Source organism: Alligator mississippiensis, chromosome 3, assembly GCF_030867095.1.
Source record: "Alligator mississippiensis isolate rAllMis1 chromosome 3, rAllMis1, whole genome shotgun sequence".
Taxonomy (NCBI): Eukaryota; Metazoa; Chordata; order Crocodylia; family Alligatoridae; genus Alligator; species Alligator mississippiensis.
Window position 1 is genome coordinate 132847715 of NC_081826.1, and position 19089 is coordinate 132866803.

The 19089-nt window shown below is 41.9% G+C and overlaps 1 protein-coding gene across 2 annotated transcripts in view; it reads left to right on the plus strand.

Moving 5' to 3' along the window:
* Window positions 1–9303: 9303 nt before the first annotated feature.
* Window positions 9304–19089, plus strand: part of ELOVL2 (ELOVL fatty acid elongase 2) — an 84447-nt gene continuing 74661 nt past the window's right edge. The window contains exon 1 of one of the 2 annotated variants that reach the window (XM_059724433.1): window positions 9304–9450. In XM_059724433.1, coding sequence (XP_059580416.1) covers window positions 9448–9450 — 3 coding nt within the window. In that variant the 5' untranslated portion in view covers window positions 9304–9447. The remainder of the gene's footprint in view (window positions 9451–19089) is intronic. The other variant, XM_006277463.4, reaches the window with a different exon arrangement.

The following is a 19089-nucleotide window of genomic DNA, read 5'->3' on the forward strand; positions in this document are numbered from 1 at the left end:
TTGGCAAACGGATACGGAGAACAGGAGACTTGTGATAGCAAACACCCTTCCAATGTATTTTATTACAGAATATAATTAGTATTAGATTCAGCTCATCTCAAGTACCAGTCTCCCTGGTATCTCAATTTTGTCTTTTTTTTTTTTTCTGTACCAACTTTTATTAGGGTTAGACATAAGTATATGTAGACTTTTGCAAAGTGATGTCCTTCTTTGTGCTAGATTTATACCTGACTTTACTGTTTAAAAGGAACGTTACTGTTTAAAAGGCTTTACTTTGCTTAAAAGGAAAAAGCACAGGCATTAAAACAATTCTTTTCAAATGGTCAGTACCATTGCCTAGAGCTAGCAACTTCTCTTAATTTTCAGGAGCAGAGATAAGATAAAAAACAATAAAGCAGTATGAATCATTCTTTAGCTACAACTCAGGCTACATTAGAATCTCTCAAAAACAGTAGAATTTTGCTTAAGATTTGGATTAAGCCTCATTATTAAGTTAGTCCCCACTTTAGTAATACCCTAATAGAGGGCACAAGCATCATAAAGTTCTGTTCCCTAGAAGTCAATAGCAAAAATCCCTCTTTTACTTGGATGGAATCCTAGTGAATCCTAAAATTGTAGCCTAGACTACTTTCCTGCCTCATCCTGTGAAGCATCCTTTGGATGGGATTCCAAGAACAACAGAAGAGTCTGCAGTAGCAAAAGTCTAGGGAGACAGAAGATTCTGTTAGGTGGTACAGGGACATGGTGCTTTAACTCGGACAGTCCTGGCCTCAGCAATTCCCATGAGATATATACACATCCCAGGGAACCCATCACTTGTGGATAGGGGAAGGGCTGATGGAGAACAGGGGCAGGGAGAGGTAAAGCTGCTACAGATAAACTTAAATCTGGCTAATTTTCCTCTGTTTCCATGAAAGAGTGCATCAGAGACTGGAAATTTCTATGGGAATTTGTGGCAATCTTGCCTCAAAGGAATATTTCCTTTACAGGATGGTATAGCCTAACAAGCTGTCAGAGAAAAACTCTCCTCCCATTGTTCATCTCATCTCAAGTGACCTATTTGTTATCAAAACTATTTAACAAACCCTGGAATCTCCAAGTGCTCCAAGTTGCTATCACATAGAAGGAGAAAGTATCCAATAGGAACAGACTACTTGATGGGAATAGTTGAGAGCACTTCCTGTTTTAATGTCCTGAAATCTAGGGATGCATATATATTTATATAAGATAGTTACATCCATGGATACTAAAACTTTTGACCTCTCATCCAGATTTTCAGAGCTGTGCAGTGTGCTACCAGAACAATTGCACATGTAAAGAAGGGTCAAGTTACTTATTAATCCAAAAGTGGACAATGAGGGTTTCTAGCTTTACCTTGAAAGCTCTTAGTTTGACGCATTTGCCTCTCACTATAAAAAGAAAAACTGTGGACTCTGAACAAATACTAGTTACATAATTATCTTTGGCCCTGTATTTTTCACTAAATCAACTATGTTGCTATTATGAAAAAGAAGAGCGAATAAATCAAACAAACAAATGAGAGAGATAAAAGTGGCATGCAACATTCCAGATAGACACTTGCTACTGTCCTAGTTAAAGAAATATATTGTATTGCAGAAGATCCTCTTAAAGAGTATTGAAAATTAAGAGTCCATAAATGGTGCTATCACAACAGCAATCCGAGGAATCTGCCCCTCTGCTTACAGTAGGTAAAGCACCCAAGAGTTTTCAGGGAGGAGACAGAGCTACGCCCACACAAGAGCTAATGTGGGGTTGTATACCAGAACAACAATGTACTTTCTCCAGATATGGTATAGAGTATACATAGTCATCTCTGATAATCACTTTTGTAGCTGACTATTTATGACTGTGGAGCTATGCAGCCTGCAGCACGTGTTTATGTAAACTGCAAAATTTAGCCCCTAGTCATTGACATTCTAGAACAATTGATTCTGTCCTTCTGAAACATTATATAGAAATATTTATTCATACAACCTGGCCTTCTAGAAGCAAAAAATCTGACCCTGGCTGTCTTCACGTTGGATAAAATAGTATAGATTTATAACCTGCTCTGTTGTAAGTGTAGGCTCAAGTTATATAAACCTGCATACTTAAATTGTGTGTTTCTAGTATAGAAAGATGCACAGTTCATAGAAATCTGGTGCTAAATTTAGTGGTTTCTCTAATTCTGCTTGGATAACATTTCCATTGATTTCAATAAGTTTTACTGGTATTCCTCCTCAATTCTTACTTGATTAAACAGAATAAGACCAGCTTGTTACAAATCCTTCAAAACCTAAAGAGGAGAAAATTTGGTTCCTTCTAGAACACATATTAGTTTTTGTTCCCCTTTAAAAATGGGAGGAAACACACACACACAAAATCCTAAACTAAAAGGATTATTTTTCTTTTATACAAATGTTCATTTTGAAATACATGCACTCTGGCTGTGTCTACATGAGATGCTTTTTCCTTCTTTATTAGGAAGAATTTTCTCACTAGGAGGGTAGTAAAACACTGGAACAGGTTACCCACAGAGATGATAGAATCTCCATCCTGGGAGGTTTTTAAGACCCGAATAGAAAAAGCTTTGGCTGGGATGATCTAGTTGGGGATGGTCCTGCTTTGACCAGGGGTTTGGACTAAATGACCTCCTGAGGTCCCTTGCAACCCTAATTTTCTATGATTCTACCATGCAGTAGCTCATTACTACTGTACAGTAGCATCATGGGGCATGAACCGTGACAAGACACTACAGTGCAGTAGCAATGAGCTACTACTCAGTCAGCATTGCCAGGAAGCCATGAGGGGATACTACTGTACAGTAACACCAGTTACTGTACAGTCATTTAGTACTTGGGTATGCAAGAACTAGATGTCTATGCAGTAACACGTGTGCAGTCAGTATCTCATGTAAACACAGTTTCTTATACCTAGCAATGATGATTGTCTAGGCTATTCTGGTTACCAAGACATAAGCATTTGTAATATTTGCTGGGAGGGGAGTTAGGGGAGCATACCCTACTACAGGGTATAGAGGCAGAGTGTAGAGGAAAATGGTGTATAGCAGGATGTAAGGGGGAGAGCTTGCACTCCTTTTTGAATGTGGGGCCGGATCATGAACTTTTTATCACCCAGTGGGCCAGCGAGCCATATTCAAAGACCTCACAGGAAGTGGTATCACATCACCCCCCCCACCCCAAATGAAAATACAGTGTTTACTTTTGTTTCCTGTTGCAGCACCTCGGGCCTCAGAAAACAGCTCGGAGGACTGCATGGCAGTCCATGGGCTGTACGTTGGACAAGCACGCTGTACTACAACAGAGCACGCTATTCACAGGAGGGTCACTTAAAGTGACGAGGAAGTTTTGATCCTTTTGTCTAAGATTTATTTTCCAGTACAAGTGACCATAGCTCAAGAGCTCATTCAGGAGAAAATGCACACATGTGCACATGTGGACACACACACACACACACACACACACAGATTCTGAGTGTAACAACAGTCAGATCTTCCCTTCCCTTAGTATAATCTGCATCAGAGAGCTGAGGTGGGCATCTGAGTTTTAATGTCCCTGATAGTTGGTCAAATACCTTAAATATTAATTTGTTGTTATTGGTGCAGTCCCTCAATTTGAGGACAATCTCTACCACAGTTCATTGTTGGGTCTTGAGGTGACTTAAGACTATCTGCAGAAGATGCAGGTCTTTCCCACAGGAGAGAGTAGGCCATAAGCCAGAATTTGCTTTCTCTGCTCTCTCTTTTCTGCTTCAAGGGCAAGACACTGTATCTGGAAGCAGCTGCCCCTTGCTTGGGGCAGCTGTATTGGAGTCAGTAATATTAATTCCCCCAAATGTTAAACATTTTAAAATACCAAATACCCTAAACAACAAACATTTTAAATGTCAAACACCTCAGGGTTGTTTGGTTGCAGTCTCTCTCTGAAAAGTCCCCCTTTGGAAGCTGCTACTCCTGAAGTGGGAGTTAAGAAATAGCCACTTTGTTTTCTGGCTCATAGTCCAGTCATCTGCTGCTGTCATGTTGCCATTGCTCCACCAAAGTTGGTACTGGAAGATTACCAACTCAATGCTGGTAATACTGGCTTCAGCAAGCATGCAAGGGTTTGTGGGATGATCTTCCCATTCCATATGGAGGATTTTCTGGAGGTATTATTGATGATACCTCTCCAGGCTCTTGAGATGACAACAGTAAGCCACCCATGTTTCACATCTTTAGATAGTGGGAATGATGATTGCATTGGACCTGGATCTTGGTGCCCTTCTGGAGAGTGTAATCAATGAAGACATGCCGAAGCACACCAGATCCTGTACTGGATCTCCTCAAATGTTCACTGTCAGAGAGGGGGCTACCAAGGTAGGAGAAGTGCTCAAGTACTTCCAGGGTCTTTCTCTCCGTGATAATTTGGGGAGGGGGTCACATTCATGACCCTAAGCAGGTTTATATAGAGCACTTTTAGTCTTCTTGATATTGAGAGAGGGGCCCAATGTTTGGAAGGCTTCTGCAAAGAGATCCAGTGCAGTCTGGTGGTTTTCCTTAGTGAATGCATGGATGATGCAGTTATCAGCCTATTGAAGATAAAGGATTGTTGTTTTGAGTGCTTTAGTCTTTGAGCAAAATGTCCCAGATAGAAGAACCCTCCATCCATTTGGAAGGTAGACTCTGAGCATACTATATCTGGAGAGGGCATAGAAATCAGGGTTGAGCTAATCCAGGGAGTCTAGCCCTGCAGGCCTCAGCATGAGCTCCTGGCCAGGAGGGTTGCAGGGGGATGCTGGGTTGACCCCAGAGCCGTGCTCAGGACTGTGAGCATGATACTGGTCCTGCTACCCCTGAGTAAGAGAAGCCCTGCTACAAGACAACAGGATGTAACACTGGTGGCTGTGGCAAGGACTGTGGGGGGTTGGTTTGGAGGTTCCATTAGTGCCCTAGGGGCATGCAATTGCCTTGAGCCCTGCTGAGGGCAGGGTCAAGAAGTAGTCAGGTGCCCAAGAGGGAAGCAAGCCCATAGAGGGGCAGAACCTAGGGCCAGAAGGCCCAGTGCCCAAGACAGCCAGAAACAGAGGCCAAGGGCCCAACACCCAGGCACCACAGAGGGACAGAAATGAGCCAGCAGCCTGAAGCCCAAGACAGGCTGAACCAGAGCCCAATAGGGCAAAGCTAAGGCTGGCCCAGAAGCCAGGTCCAACCTAGTGGATCCTGAGCTAAGCAGCCCAGCAAGAGAAAAGGGGCAGAGGCTAAGTGGGCCGAGACCCTTACAAGGAACCGATAGGATAAACAGCACCTGTGAAGCATAGGCATGGTGTAAGGGGCAGTTTGGAACCACATAATAAGCCCTTAAGGCAATGGGTGCCTCAAGGTCCATATGGGCCAGGAAGGCCCAACTATGGACAGATCCAGCTTGGGCTAGTAGGGTCTGAGAGGGGATCTGTTGGCAGAGGAAGGACAAGGACTGGCTCTAGGATTAAAAGGCAGCTTCCCTTTCACAATGTAATAATTCTATCAAGGCTTGGCAGGTGAGAGTGGAGGGAAGGGTACCTAGAATCAGGTTAAGGCAGTGTCCATTGGCCACCAAGGGGTAGCATAGTCACACTTGGGTCCTTGGTCCTGCTACAGCCTTGTGGGCCAGATGAGGGCAAAGGATGGTCAGCAGGTTGGACTGAGTCCCTGTGCCAGGATCTGCCCCTGAGCTGCCTTTACCCAGCCCACACGGATGGGGTCTCAGGGCCCTGTGCCATCCCCCTACCCTTTTGCTGAGATCGGGATCTTGAGCCCCATACCAAGATCGGGTCCCATGCTGCCCTGTGTGCCTGATCCATCATGCAGGACCAATGTATCTGGCTGGTGGGGCTCTCCACAGGCATGGAAAATTGGCAGCAAGGAAGTGAAGCCACCCTCCCCTGCCGTCAAATTGCCAGACCTGTGGGGAGCCCTGCCAGCTGGATGATACTGGCCTGGAGGCCATATCTAACTGGTGGGCTGGAGTTGAGCACCCCTGGTCTAGAAACTACAAATGCCAGATTTAAAACTTTCCAATCAGTATTATTTGATTGATTCATCTAAGTGATTTTGGATACATAAGGTTTTTGTTGTTCAGAGAGCTCAGTATTGATAAATGAACACTTCTACAACTTGCAGAAATCTTTTCTCTTGAACTAAAGAACAACCATAGAAACTTTGTTGTCAAATAAATTTGGGGGAAGATAGCAGTAACTGAAAGTACAGGTTCAGGTATACTTAAAGCGCTTCAACCTTCTCAAGGTTCCTACCATTTGCTGGAATTGCCATTGAAAACAACTGAGCCAGTTTCTTTCCTAGCATAAACAGATGAAATTGCATTTTAGTCTAAGTAGCTGCACTTATTTAAACCAGCAGAAAAAATTGCCCTCCAAATTTTTCAAATTAGACAAATTGTAATTTTGCTCCAAGTAAAGTGAGTGTTAAGGCTATCATTAATTTTGATCAGACCAGGATTAAGTGAAATAATAATAAAGGACTATATCATCAGCTATGCTTTATTAATTATTTAATACTTAATAAGGCACTACCAGTTAGAACAGCAGCATGCACTATTTCGTAAAGTTAGTGAATTCTTAGTAATGAGGTTTCTACTATAGTACTTTCCTATTAAATCTTTAATGAGAAAGAGAGAGGCACTTTTTCCAGGGTGAATATTAAGTTATGCAGACTATCAAGGTTCTATAGTAAATATAGTATCACAAGTGTGACATTATTATGTAGGACAGCTCCTTAGCTCTTCCTGCCAGTAGTCATTGCTACTATCATGCTCGCCCCTATTGCTCCATTCTCAAAAGCAATCTAGTGAAAAGGGAAAGTAATAAAAAGGCTATGTTTTCATTTAAAGAAAGGGATTATTATAAGAATGACCCAGAACCATTCAAATAATAGCTAGCATGCATGTTTTGTAATGGATTAGTTTTAAAGTCAAATTTGAACATTAGGTACATCATGCTTACTCTTCAGCATGGCCATATATATGAACAACTATGACCAATATTTTTGGCTTTTGTTTCTGTTTTTTTTAAGGAGCCTGAAGTCAGGCTCCTGCATTTATACTTCAGAACCTGATTCTCCTGACTTGGACTTCTATCCAAATTAATGAGGGCTTACATAAGAATGGCCATGCAATTTATCAAGCTGGGGAGAAAAAATAACTTGGCCCGGGAGAGCAAGAGGTCACAGAAAAACAGAAATCCAATCCTTTGGGTTATGTAAATCAATGGCAGATCTAGTACAGGATTGGCACCCAAATTACATAACCATGGAAAACAGGTGCAAGCATGCACAGCTAGCATCCGTCAAGCCACCATGCAGTGACTGACAGCATGAAACTAGGAGTTTTTTTCAAGGAATGCAAGTCAACTGTGAAAGACACAATTTAAAATGCCTGCTATGCTCTGAGTAGCAAAAATGAACAACACACACAGAGTTCTGATCATGATGAATATGTGGCATAAAAAAATATCATGCTGTTAGGGAAACAATTCAAAGGAATTAAAAGTAGATAAGAGAGAGTGTTTTCATTTACCAAGTGGAGCAGGAAGAATTTGCTTTTTAATATGTTTTGTTTGAATGACAATTTAAGCAGCTTTCTCTCCCACATACAATTAAAAAATAGTTTGGTCAAAAATAATCGTATTTCCTTTAACAGAGCAGACATTCCAGCAAAAATTGAGATTAAACCATCCTTTGAAAAGTATAAATTTTCTTTTTCAAACCTACATACAGCTCATTAGCAGTAATGGAACATATTTTACAAGCCCCTTCTTGGCTTTGAGGTTTTCAACTGCAATCCTGAGAGATTTATTGAGACTTCTGCTGGGATTCAGCAAATGGTCTGCAAGTTGGCACATGGACTTTTCTACTCTCCCCACCACCAAAAAATCCAACCATTTTTCTATTGAGATTGCTAGTGTATACTTGTTCTTCTTACTACTAGCTGCTGCTGCTTATATGGTATAATGGTTTTGCCTTACTACTTTAAGTTAGAGAATAAAATTTGAAAAAGCAGCAATTAAATAAGTTGTAAGAAGAGAATGTTTTGGCACCGTTTAAATGTATTGTTTTGATTTTCATTTTAAAAGATGTTTCATATGTAAAAAATAATTTTTAAAGTAAATTCAGAACAAAATGTTTTGAGTGATGTGAATTTTCCCCCAAACTTTTGTTATGTGGAATTTAGTGTTTGGATTTGGAACAAAAATACGTGAAGTTGTACCATTGTGACATTTCCAGTGAAAGAGAGGTTTTGATCCCCCTTCTTCACCAGCTGGCATTCTGTTACGTACGGCGTACCCATGGCAAAGAATTTTTTCCTCCTTAATTTCCTTCCTTCCCAATGACACATTTTGTTAGTAACTGGCTCCTGCAGTCACAGTTTCCTGTAAAAGGAAACCATCAGGTCCGTGGAGGGATATGTGATCTCAGGTAGCTTGAGTCAATCTTAGGAGCATTTTGGAGGTGTTGACAGAGCCCTTTAACTGCAAATGCAGGTGTCTGACACACTGTGTTCAGCAAGCAGCAGAAATACCTACAAGCCCGAATTTAACCATGAAGATTAAAATCCTGGCATGGACGGGACTTTCTTAGGTTGGAGAGAGCAATTTTTTCAGTCCTGAGCCTATTGCCAGTGACGCCAGCCCTTGCAATGGTCAGTTTTGCAAGGCAGGTGGTGGTTGGAGACCAGCCATCCTTCCCTTGCCTTGCAGCTCCCGGAAGCCAGTCATCCTCTCTTTCCCTTTGCTCTCCCACCACCTCCTTTAGTCTGAGCTGTTTATGGGCCCTCCTCTCACTCCTCCCGAGGCACTGCTCCAGCTTTAAGCCTCTCACCCCCTGGAGGAGACAAAAGCATGCCAGGAGTGGCCGGCTGGAGGAGGGGGCTGCGTTTTGGTTCACCCTGACAACACCCCTGATGTGCCAGCTTGTGGGACTATTAAATCAAGCCCTCTTGGCAACAAAACCTGCAGCACAGCTAGGACAGTGTGTGTGTGTTGGCGGGGGGGAGCTCTGCGTAGGCTTTCAAGACTCAGCCTCCATGATCCCCAAGCTGGGGCTTGGCTTGCAGCCTTTCTGCTGCGCTCCCTGGAGCCGGGACCCCCGCGGACACCGGGCGGGTCCCCTCCCCCTCCCGCCGGGCTTCTCCGGCTCCCCTGGGGCAGGGGCAGGCGGGGGCCCCAAGCACTCGCCGCCCGGCCTCAGGCTTGTGGAGGGGCGGGAGATCTGCGGACCCGGCCCCGAGCCCGCCTCTTTGCTTCAGTCAGGCGGCTGCGGGGGGAGGGAAGCCGGGTCTCGGCTGAAGCAGGAGGCGGGGCGGGCAGGAGGCGGTGCTGCCGGCGCGGCGGAGCCCGCACAAGGAGCCGGATACCCTGGACAGCGCATCGTGCCCGCCGCCCGCGCACCCCGGCCACATGGTGAGTCCCCGGGGGCCGCCCCTGAGCCGCCCGCCCTTGCGAGGCACGAGGCGGCCTGGCCTCAGCCCTCTGCCCCAGGCAGGGCATCCCCAGCTGTGCCCCCGCGGGCTGGTAGGCTCAGCTCCACGCCCCCGGCCTGGGGCTGCCCCGGGGTCCGCTCCGCCTCCCCCCAAGACCAGCCTTGCGCCACCGCCCCGGGAGTGAACCGGACTGCCAGCCCCGGGCCGCCACCTGGCCCTGGCATGACACCGGCTTAGCCCTGGCAGCTTGGCCTCAGCCAGAAGGAACTGCGGGGGGGGATACGTACAGCTCCCCCAGCCCAGCCCCAGGAGGGGAGCAGGGGTATCGAGGGTACCCCCAGGTATCAGTGGCCAGGTGAACTCAGGGCTCGGGGAGCTTCTCCAGCTGTCCCGTGCCCACCAAGAGGCTGCCCTGCCAAGAGAGAGGGCACCAGGCAGTACACAAGGCAGAGCCAATGCATGAGGCTCAGCTGTGGAGGCACTGCCCTAGCTGTGCTTCTGCCAAACCTGGACACCACCAGCCTCCCCCCAAGAGAAGGATGCAGGCTGGGGAGCTCCCCTGTATTCCTCTTGGCAGCCTTTCGAGGGTGCCATTCACTCTGGTGGAAGAGAGCACTTGAGCTAGCTTGTGGCACCCTTTGGCTGGGAGGGTGGGAGGTAAGCCTATCCTTAGGGTTTAGGCAAGCAGGAGTTAAAAGCTAGAGTGGCAGTAGTAGACAGTAGACCTCAACACACCTTGTTAGATTTAAGACACCCTTTGGAAAGTGCCCGCTCTTAGCTTTCACTTGTTTCTCAACTACAGAAAAAAATAGAGCAATTCCTCTGTTGCAAAGAGCTCAGAAAGTGGGTCAAAAGGTTGCTGATGCTACAGATCCCTATTTGGAGTCTCTGGTTGTATCTTGTGAATCATATGCAGGTGTTTCCAGCCCTAACAATGCTAATGTTGCCTAATACCCTGTGGCACCCTTAAAACAATCTTAAGGCACCCTAGGGTGCTGCAGCACCATGGCCGAGAATCACGGGAGTAGGGACCTTTCAGAGGTTTATGGAAGGGCTACAGAACTTGAAACAAAAATGGGAAGGAAGTCTCCACTAGAGAGGCATTACAAGATCGTTAGTTTGCTCTTAGTTATGAGGCTCAACCCATCAAAATGGAAAATAATTGTTTCTTGTTTAGGAATAAGCAAGCTGGATTTCAATGTCAGTATTAGCTTTCTACCTCAGAGCCTGTAACCTGTAAAACTTAGACTGTTTTGGGAACAATTGTCTTTCCTTCTTAGGAAATCTAACAATGCTCCTGAATGCAATGATTGAGATCCTTGGGAACTGCAGCACCTTTCCCTGACATTTTATCTGCCTCCTTTTAGTGTTTAATTTAATTGGTTGAACATTTCAACAATTTTACAGTCATATTGCAGCCTTTTCAAGGGAGGAAGGAGAGAGGAAACACATAACAGCCAGGCATATCTACCACATGTGGTTACTTTTATATAGAAGGAAAGGTTAATATATTAATGCATAGGCTCAGTTCCTCTTAGTAGGATTTTCCAGCACTCGCCATAAACCAAATACAAAGCCAGAAAACCAACAGCTTGATTTTGTAAGGTATTAGGCACTTGGAATTGAAATTCCTCTTGATTTTCTGTCTGTATTTTATTTATTTCTAAATATTTTAGGATCATATGCACAAATGGAATATTCTTGAAGGTAAGTTAATAGAAGTGCTTGCACATATAATGAATCTTAAGTGGTGCACTGCTTTTCCATATGATGAATATAAATAATGGAATTTTATTTATCTGAGTGATACAAGAGCCTGAGACCTTTAAAAGCAGTGCTTCAGGCAGTCAGAGTGCAAATAGGAGAAGATTTTTAAAAATATCCTTGTGCTGATAGTTGCTTCCACAATACATAGTGGATTAAACTGAATTAAACCTCATAGTAATCCTGTGAGGCAGAGGAGCATTACTCCCATTTTGCAGCTGAGAAGAGCAAGTCATGGAAAAGTTTAGTAATTAATCTAAGGTTTCATCAGAGATGGGAAGCAGGTTTTGGAACAGATTTTCTGTTTTCAGCCATGTGGTTTAGCAACAAGACCATTCCTCCTCTTAAACTGGGATGTATATTCTGATTTAAGAACCATCTGGCCATTCCTCACACATAAAAATAGTGTGAAAACTCAACATTTCAGCTGCACAATATCCAGAGAAAGATAGCTGATTTCAGGGAGGGTGACCAAACTGTTATGATTCAAGATGGACAGTTCTAATGTAGTTTTCCACTTACAGGGTTTAAGGAGCTACCCATTTTACTGTTTAAAAAAAAGCCAGTGGGAGGGCAGGTGAGGTTGGGTAAAGATAGACACTGAAGTTATCCTTCACCTGTCTGATTCATTCAATCTCTTAAATGTCTGATTGTGCCTGTCCCAAATCTAGGAAAACGTGGAAAGAAACAGTGGAAGAGATGATACTACAGAGTATTCTCTTGAAGAATGCCAAGTGCAGCAGGCTTGCTAATACCAGGCATAGCTGAAAACCCACTGTTACCATAGAATACCACACTGTTCTAAGAAATAAGTATTCTAAAAGGAGCTGTTTAACCTAACCTTGCTCCCAACACAGCCAACAGAAAATTGTCATAGTCTTTAACAGCTACATTTTCAGGTAGAGGTGCACAGAAACCTGGGTTTGAATCACTATAGCATTACCCACTTTTGCTAGTGTGATTGTCAGCCTCCAATAGAGTTGCATTATACACATGTGAAAGTGTTTGGTGTGGGCTTATCTTGGAGCAACATCTATGTCTGGAAGTCAGTTGCTTTATTCAATGTATTTGTAAATGAAGCAAGTAAATTTCTACTTTAGAAAATTAGCAAGATCTACAAGGAGATGAAGCTGTCTGCTTTACAACCTGAATCTAAAATTAGAATAATTAACAGTAAGTTACTGTAAACTGTGTAAAGCTTAGCAAGGATCCCATCTCAGGATTGCATTAGTTAGATTATGGCAATGATCTAAGGGATCCCAGTGTCCCATAAGACATTGTGTAGCACAAATGGTTGACACATGAAGGTAATGATACAATTAGAAGGCAGGTTTTCAGAATTGATGAATCAGGTCACAGAATTACCTCTGGGATTTTCTAGCTGGATCGAAATACAGCTTCCTGAGGCAGTCAAAATGTTCTTTAAAGGCTGATTCCAGGTCAGCTCCATCACATTCAGTGAAATAACTTTGGATTTATCCTTATGGAATCAATATCCAAGGCCTAGCCTAAATTTTTTATTTCCAAGTCACAGAACAGTTGGTTAACCTCAGAATTGTTCTAGGACAATTGGCAGCAATAGATACAAGGTCAGAATTTTATATGCATGTGTTAGCAAATTTGGACTATTCTGCACTTGGAACAATCAATCGGCTGCTACTGAATACAATGCTCCATTTTTACACATTTTGTCATGTAGACCTTCTTGCAGTGAAGAAGAAAGAATAATAGCCTGACAGGAATGGGAAGGAAAAAAAATCTTCAAATACTGTAATCTCTCAAGATATTTAGAAGTATTGCTGGGAACATACAACTGAAAAGGACCCCGTAGGCCTATACCAAGCTTAAGGGTGTTACAGGATACAATGAAAATAGTGATGGCTTGCTTCTTTAGCAAGAGTTGGAAGAAAAATACATCTACAGAAGAAGCAGGATCACAGCTAAAAGTTTTGCCACAATAAAGATTTCTATTGGAACAAATTTATTAGAGATAAATGGATGAGCCTAACCCATTAACTGAAATGGGATTTTACAAGAAAAAAATACTTCAGGTCTCTACCTTTGAAGGCAGAGAGAAAAGAGCTCCTTCAAAGGAATGTCACCACATTTGCTAGATACATATTTATGTAACCTGCACTTTGATGCATACTTTGCTAAGGATGCAGTGATGCAAGCTTCAGCTAAATAGGAAGTGTGAACATGTCTTAACCCAAGTTTGGCATTGGATAAACAGTAGTGACCCAGAGCCAAGTTAGAGTGTTCTGCCATAGCTATCTATGTAGAAGCCAATTTGATGGTGGAGATGGATCATTGCCCAGAAGATAGTGAGCACTAAAACATTGTTCATTTTATCCTGGTGTAATCATTAGTACTGGCAGCCAGATTCTGGTAGGTGTCCTATTTATTGGAGCAATGGAGTCCAAGCCTGTTCTGAACAGAAGTTCTCATCAACTTCTCTATGGTGTTACATGGGTGTTAAAGCAGAACTGGACCCACGGTGTATGGAAATGTGTGTCCAGTCCCCCATGTTGAGGAAGTAAAATATACCTTTGCATCTTGCTATGAAATAGAGAATAAACTAGATCAAGTCCTCAGGTCATATAACTTGCTATAGTTCCAGGCACTAGTCGTCTTATCTATCGATACTGTGTGCAAACAGAAACCAACCTGGCACAAATCCACTAGTGACAAAGAACTCACTGTCAGAGATTACTTTCAGGCCATGTCAGATCTGATGTGGCAGCCAGCCTTGCCAGTCCTTCCATCCAAAGTCTAAGACCACATATCAAACCTATACCAATCAATAAATAGTACTAATGTAACTTTGAAAATATTTACCTTCAGAATGTACAGTGGCTTTGGACTACTGATGAGTGCACATAAAAATGGCTGGGTATGGACATTCCTTTTTGAGCTTTACAAACACTATATTTTAGACCTCACCTGCTTTTGAAATCCAACTGATAGCAGAATCAGCACTATATTTAAGATCTGTTCTAGAGACTATTTACTCTACTCATGTGCACACAGACCAGAATTTAGCCCAGTTTGTTGTTCTGCCTTTGGGTGGCCAAAATTTAACCTTTAATTTTATTTTAAAATTTGAGAAAAGAATGTAGAGAGGTTAGTGACTAGAACAGAATGCCACCTTGCCCCGACACCCTGGATTTCATGATACTCCAGTATACATGAACACATTCATAAAGTAGTTCTAAAAAAGCAACCACCCCAGATAGCATTTTCATCCCTATATATGACTAGTGTAAATGACTGCATATAGAGCAAAACAATGGTGCATCACATCTTCCATAGAAGATAGGCATCACATCTTCCATAGAAGATTAGAATATGTTTAAATGAATAACTGTCAGGTTATTCACAAAAAAAGAAAAAAAAAAAAGAACAAAGCATGACTAACTGGAGCTGCCAGCACTAACTTTTTATTTATATCACATCTGCTGAAGAATACTGCAAAAAAGCAGAATGAGCCACTGAAAGGAGCCTGAAAACATCTGCGATGCATCTGGTTTTCAGCAGGTTTCTCTGAGGTCTGTGAAGATCCATTGTTTCTTTAACTCAAATTCTTGCACCATTATAGAAATGCATGAGGACAGGAAGAAAAAAGAAACTCCTAATTTGTACTAAGCCCCTAATCTTATCTAAATTTGCTCCTGTAGAGTTTCTCTTGATTTTGCCACTGTGAAAGGAAAATTATTTTCAAGCACTCATTTTACCAGGAGGGAAAAAAATGAAACACTTGCAGAGGGTGGGGGAGGGGGCAGGGGACCCAGAAGGATAGATGGCAGTATAATCTGATTTTGCATAAATTTGATAGGCTATTTTATCCCTTTGTACAAGCACAGTGATATCAGTGAAGTCATATCCAGGCATGATTTTGACCTAATGTTTCTTTAAGTCATGTCTCACTATACAAGTGGTCATATTAATCTCTGCATACAAAGCTGATTTAAAAGTGGAGCTGTTGCTATGCATTTGGAATTAATGAATAAATCTCATACAGTTCAATTCTAAAATATGTGGTCAATGACAAAGTAATACTTGTTAACTCCAAATCAGGGATTAGTTTGCAAAGGAACAAAAGAAATGGGAGATTAGGAGGTCAGAGACATGCAGCTTGGTTGTGCTTTTATTGACCATGATTATTGCTTATTTGTAACCTTCCTAGAGTCCACCAAAAGACAAGAAGAGAAATTCTCTTCTTTCCCTGTTTGCAAAAGGAAAAAATAAAATACCCTGTAGATTTTGAAACAAATATTTTTTTTTATCAACAGCAGTACACTTACACTCCCGAATATCACTTTTATTAATGAATTCTAAGTGCTTAGCAACAGCCCAGCTTTAAGGGGGGAACCCCCCACAAAGAAAAAACGATCATCTTTATTTTTACTATCCTTATGGTTTGCTTCGTTATTTCCCAGACATACAGACCATATTTGACTCAGCCTGCACCAAACACAATATTGCTACATGTGAAATACAGGAAACATACAGCTTCATAGGTTCATTAATGAGACAACCCCCAAAGAGAAGGCTGAGAGGTGATCTTGTGGCTGCCTACAAATTAATTATGGGGACACAACAAGGGATCGGAGATGCTCTGTTCACCAGGGCACCTCTTGGGGTAACAAGGAACAATGGTCACAAACTGACAGAGAGCAGATTTAGGCTAGCTATCAGGAAAAAATTCTTTACAGTAAGGGTGGCCAGAATTTGGAATGGGCTTCCAAAGGAGGTGGTACTATCCCCTACCTTAGGGGTCTTTAAGAGAAGGCTGGATAGGCATCTGGCTGGGGTCATCTGACCTCAGCACTCTTTCCTGCCTAGGCAGGGGGTTGGACTCGATGATCTGTTGAGGTCCCTTCTGACCCTAGCATCTATGAATCTGCGTTGTTTGTAAGACCCAGAACCAAATATCTACAAGGCTAGCAGAAGACATCTGGAGCTTTATTGTTGTTCTCTAGCACAGGGCCTTGGCATAAGCTCTCCAAGCCATAAGGAACAGCAGCACCAGTTCAGTTATGTCAGAATATGAACCTTTGCAATTTGCACTACAGGCAGTCCTCAGACTTAGGACACAATTGGTTCCTGAAAACTGTCTTAAGTCGAAACGTTGTAACTTGGAACCAATTTTCTCATAAGAAACAATGTTATAAATGGGGGGATTGGTTCCTGAACCAAGGCCCAATACCCTATTTTCACCAAAAATACCCCAGAATTTTGTACTCAATCAATTATAGATGTGTAATATAGCTACATTAATGTATTTATATTGTAAATAGCAATCATATTGATTTGGAAGGACTTCTCTGAGGTGACTTTGCTGGACTTTTAGAAAGGCTCTTGGTTGGACTTTTTGAAGGGTTTTTGGCAGGAGTCTTGGCAAGTTTTTCTGGAGTCTTTTCTGCTTTCTTAAAGAAAGTGTCCAAGGAAGTTTGGACAGATGTTCTCTAGGGTGAAATTGTTCACTGGCGTGGTGTGGCATTGGATCAAGCATTGTAAAGTCGAAACTGATGTCATAAAGTTGAAATAGGGTGTCAATTTATAAAGGTTGTAAGTGCGAAACATCACTTGGAACATTGTAAGTCAAGGACTGCCCGTACCTCTTTCTCTCCAAGCCCATATTAAGAGCCTGGTTTAAGGGAAACAATGTTTTTTGGGTACTAAGGTTTAACGGAACTGGTTTGGGGTATTAAGGTTTAAGAGTACTGGTTTAAGGGAATGCCTTGAAACAAGCCAACCTTCTCCATCTGATTCCTACCACTAATCGCATGTTAGAGCTCAACTGTCATAGGGAATTATGGCATATCTGAGTAACGTTTCTGTAATTTTGGAATTTTAAACATGATTTACTGTTGTGTGTCATTTAATCATAAGGGCTGTATTACAGCCTAGCTGCATATAGTGCAATATATGTGCATATAGCTGCATATATGTGCAATATGTGGCTAGTTTGCCATTTTAACAGTCCATTAATTGAAAAAAATTGGCTGAACACATGGCATAATGTAATTTATGAGGCCATTAAGATGAGAGTCATGCTACAAATGTAAAATCTGCCAGGGCCCTTAATCAGGTGCAAGCTAAAACTGTAATATTCCTGTATGAATTAGAAGGTAGGCTTTAGTCAGCCTAAGCAGGACCTTTACTACTGAAATCAGATTACTAACTGGTTAGTGTTATTTGCATGATTTAAAAGGGGATACATGCTTGCCTTGCTCACAGGCATCTTAAGCCGATTATACTGCATAGGACACTCTTAGATGACATTGCAGCCATTGAACATTAGAGCTGGATTTTTATTTAACAAGCATTTCTGAAATACAGGCAGTCCTCAGACTTGCAACACAATCGGTTCCTGAAAACCGGAGCTTAAGTCGAAACATTGTAACTTGGAACCAATTTTCTCATAGGAAACATTGTTATAAATGGGGGATGGGGTTGCTGAACCAAGGCTCAAAACCCTATTTACATCAAACATAACATAGAATTTTGTACTCAATCAATTATAGATGAGCAATATAGCTACATTAATGTATTTATGTTGTAAATCTCAATCATACTGATTTGGAAGGACTTCTTTGAGGTAACTTTGCTGAACTTTTTGAAGGGTTCTTGGATGGAGTATTCTCAGGAGTCTTGGCTGAGGTTTGTCTGCTTTCTTAAAGAAAATGTCCAAGGAAGTTTGGACATGTGTTCTCCAGAGACATGGGCAATGCAACGAACTTGCTTGCTGGCATGGGATCAAGCATTGTAAAGTCAAAACTGACGTCAGAAAGTTGAAACGGTGTCAATTTATAAAGGTTGTAAGTGTGAAATGTTGTAACTTGAAATGTTGACTGCCTGTATTGAATTTTCATTCCAGTAGATTTTTTAAAAAAGAGTTGGAGTTAAAGCAAACTATTTTGCTTCACTTTTGACTACACGCACACCACATACTTTGAAATGAGAACAAAAAAATTGTTTCAGTTTCAGATATAAATTGTTGAAGATCATGTGCGACTTGGAACGTTGATAATTTCACATATCATTACTATTTTTCTTATAAAAATATTCCATGAGGAATTGTTATTACAGCTAGGTGAAATGAAATGGGTATAATGATATCTACTGGAGGTAGGAAGATCTGAGTAATAAATCTAGATTGATACTTAGCTATTTAATACTAACATTGCAAGCTTCTGGTGATGTTTTCTAAATGCTGTAGAAATGACTTACGATTCTGTGTCACATTTTTTTAATCAGCACATGGACCTACAGTCTTTGTTAGGTTTATTTGTCTGAGATAAGACTGTTTGTTAGGAGGTGAAAGAGGACACATGACAGGTTTCAATATACTAATGTCACAGAAATTGCTTTGATAGAATTTACAGTTAGTAAATAGTTGAATTTTCCCCAAAAGAGAGGTGGGAGGGTGGGGTTCATGCCTATCTACAGGGAAATATGGTTCTAAGAAAAGAGATAGAAAATAGTACAAGGAAGATATTGGGGAGATGATAAGGGTAAATGGTATATCAGACTAAGCTTTTATTTTTTAATATCACACACACTCTCTCTGACCAAAAAAATGAAGGTGCTGAAAATAGTTCCATTTCCAGCATACTGACTTTTCCCACTCCTACAGTAGAGAGAACATTTATCAAAACCAATGGTTTCACTGGGTCTTAAAGGCCTTGGCTAATTTGTGTTCTCAGTTACACAATTACTGAGATTGGTGGCATGAATGAGTGCTACAATATGTACATATGAGTGAGCCATGTATAATGAATGACTTGCAATTGCTATTGGGGAGAAAGAAAACCTGCAATTAATTCATTATTAGATTTGAATATTAAAA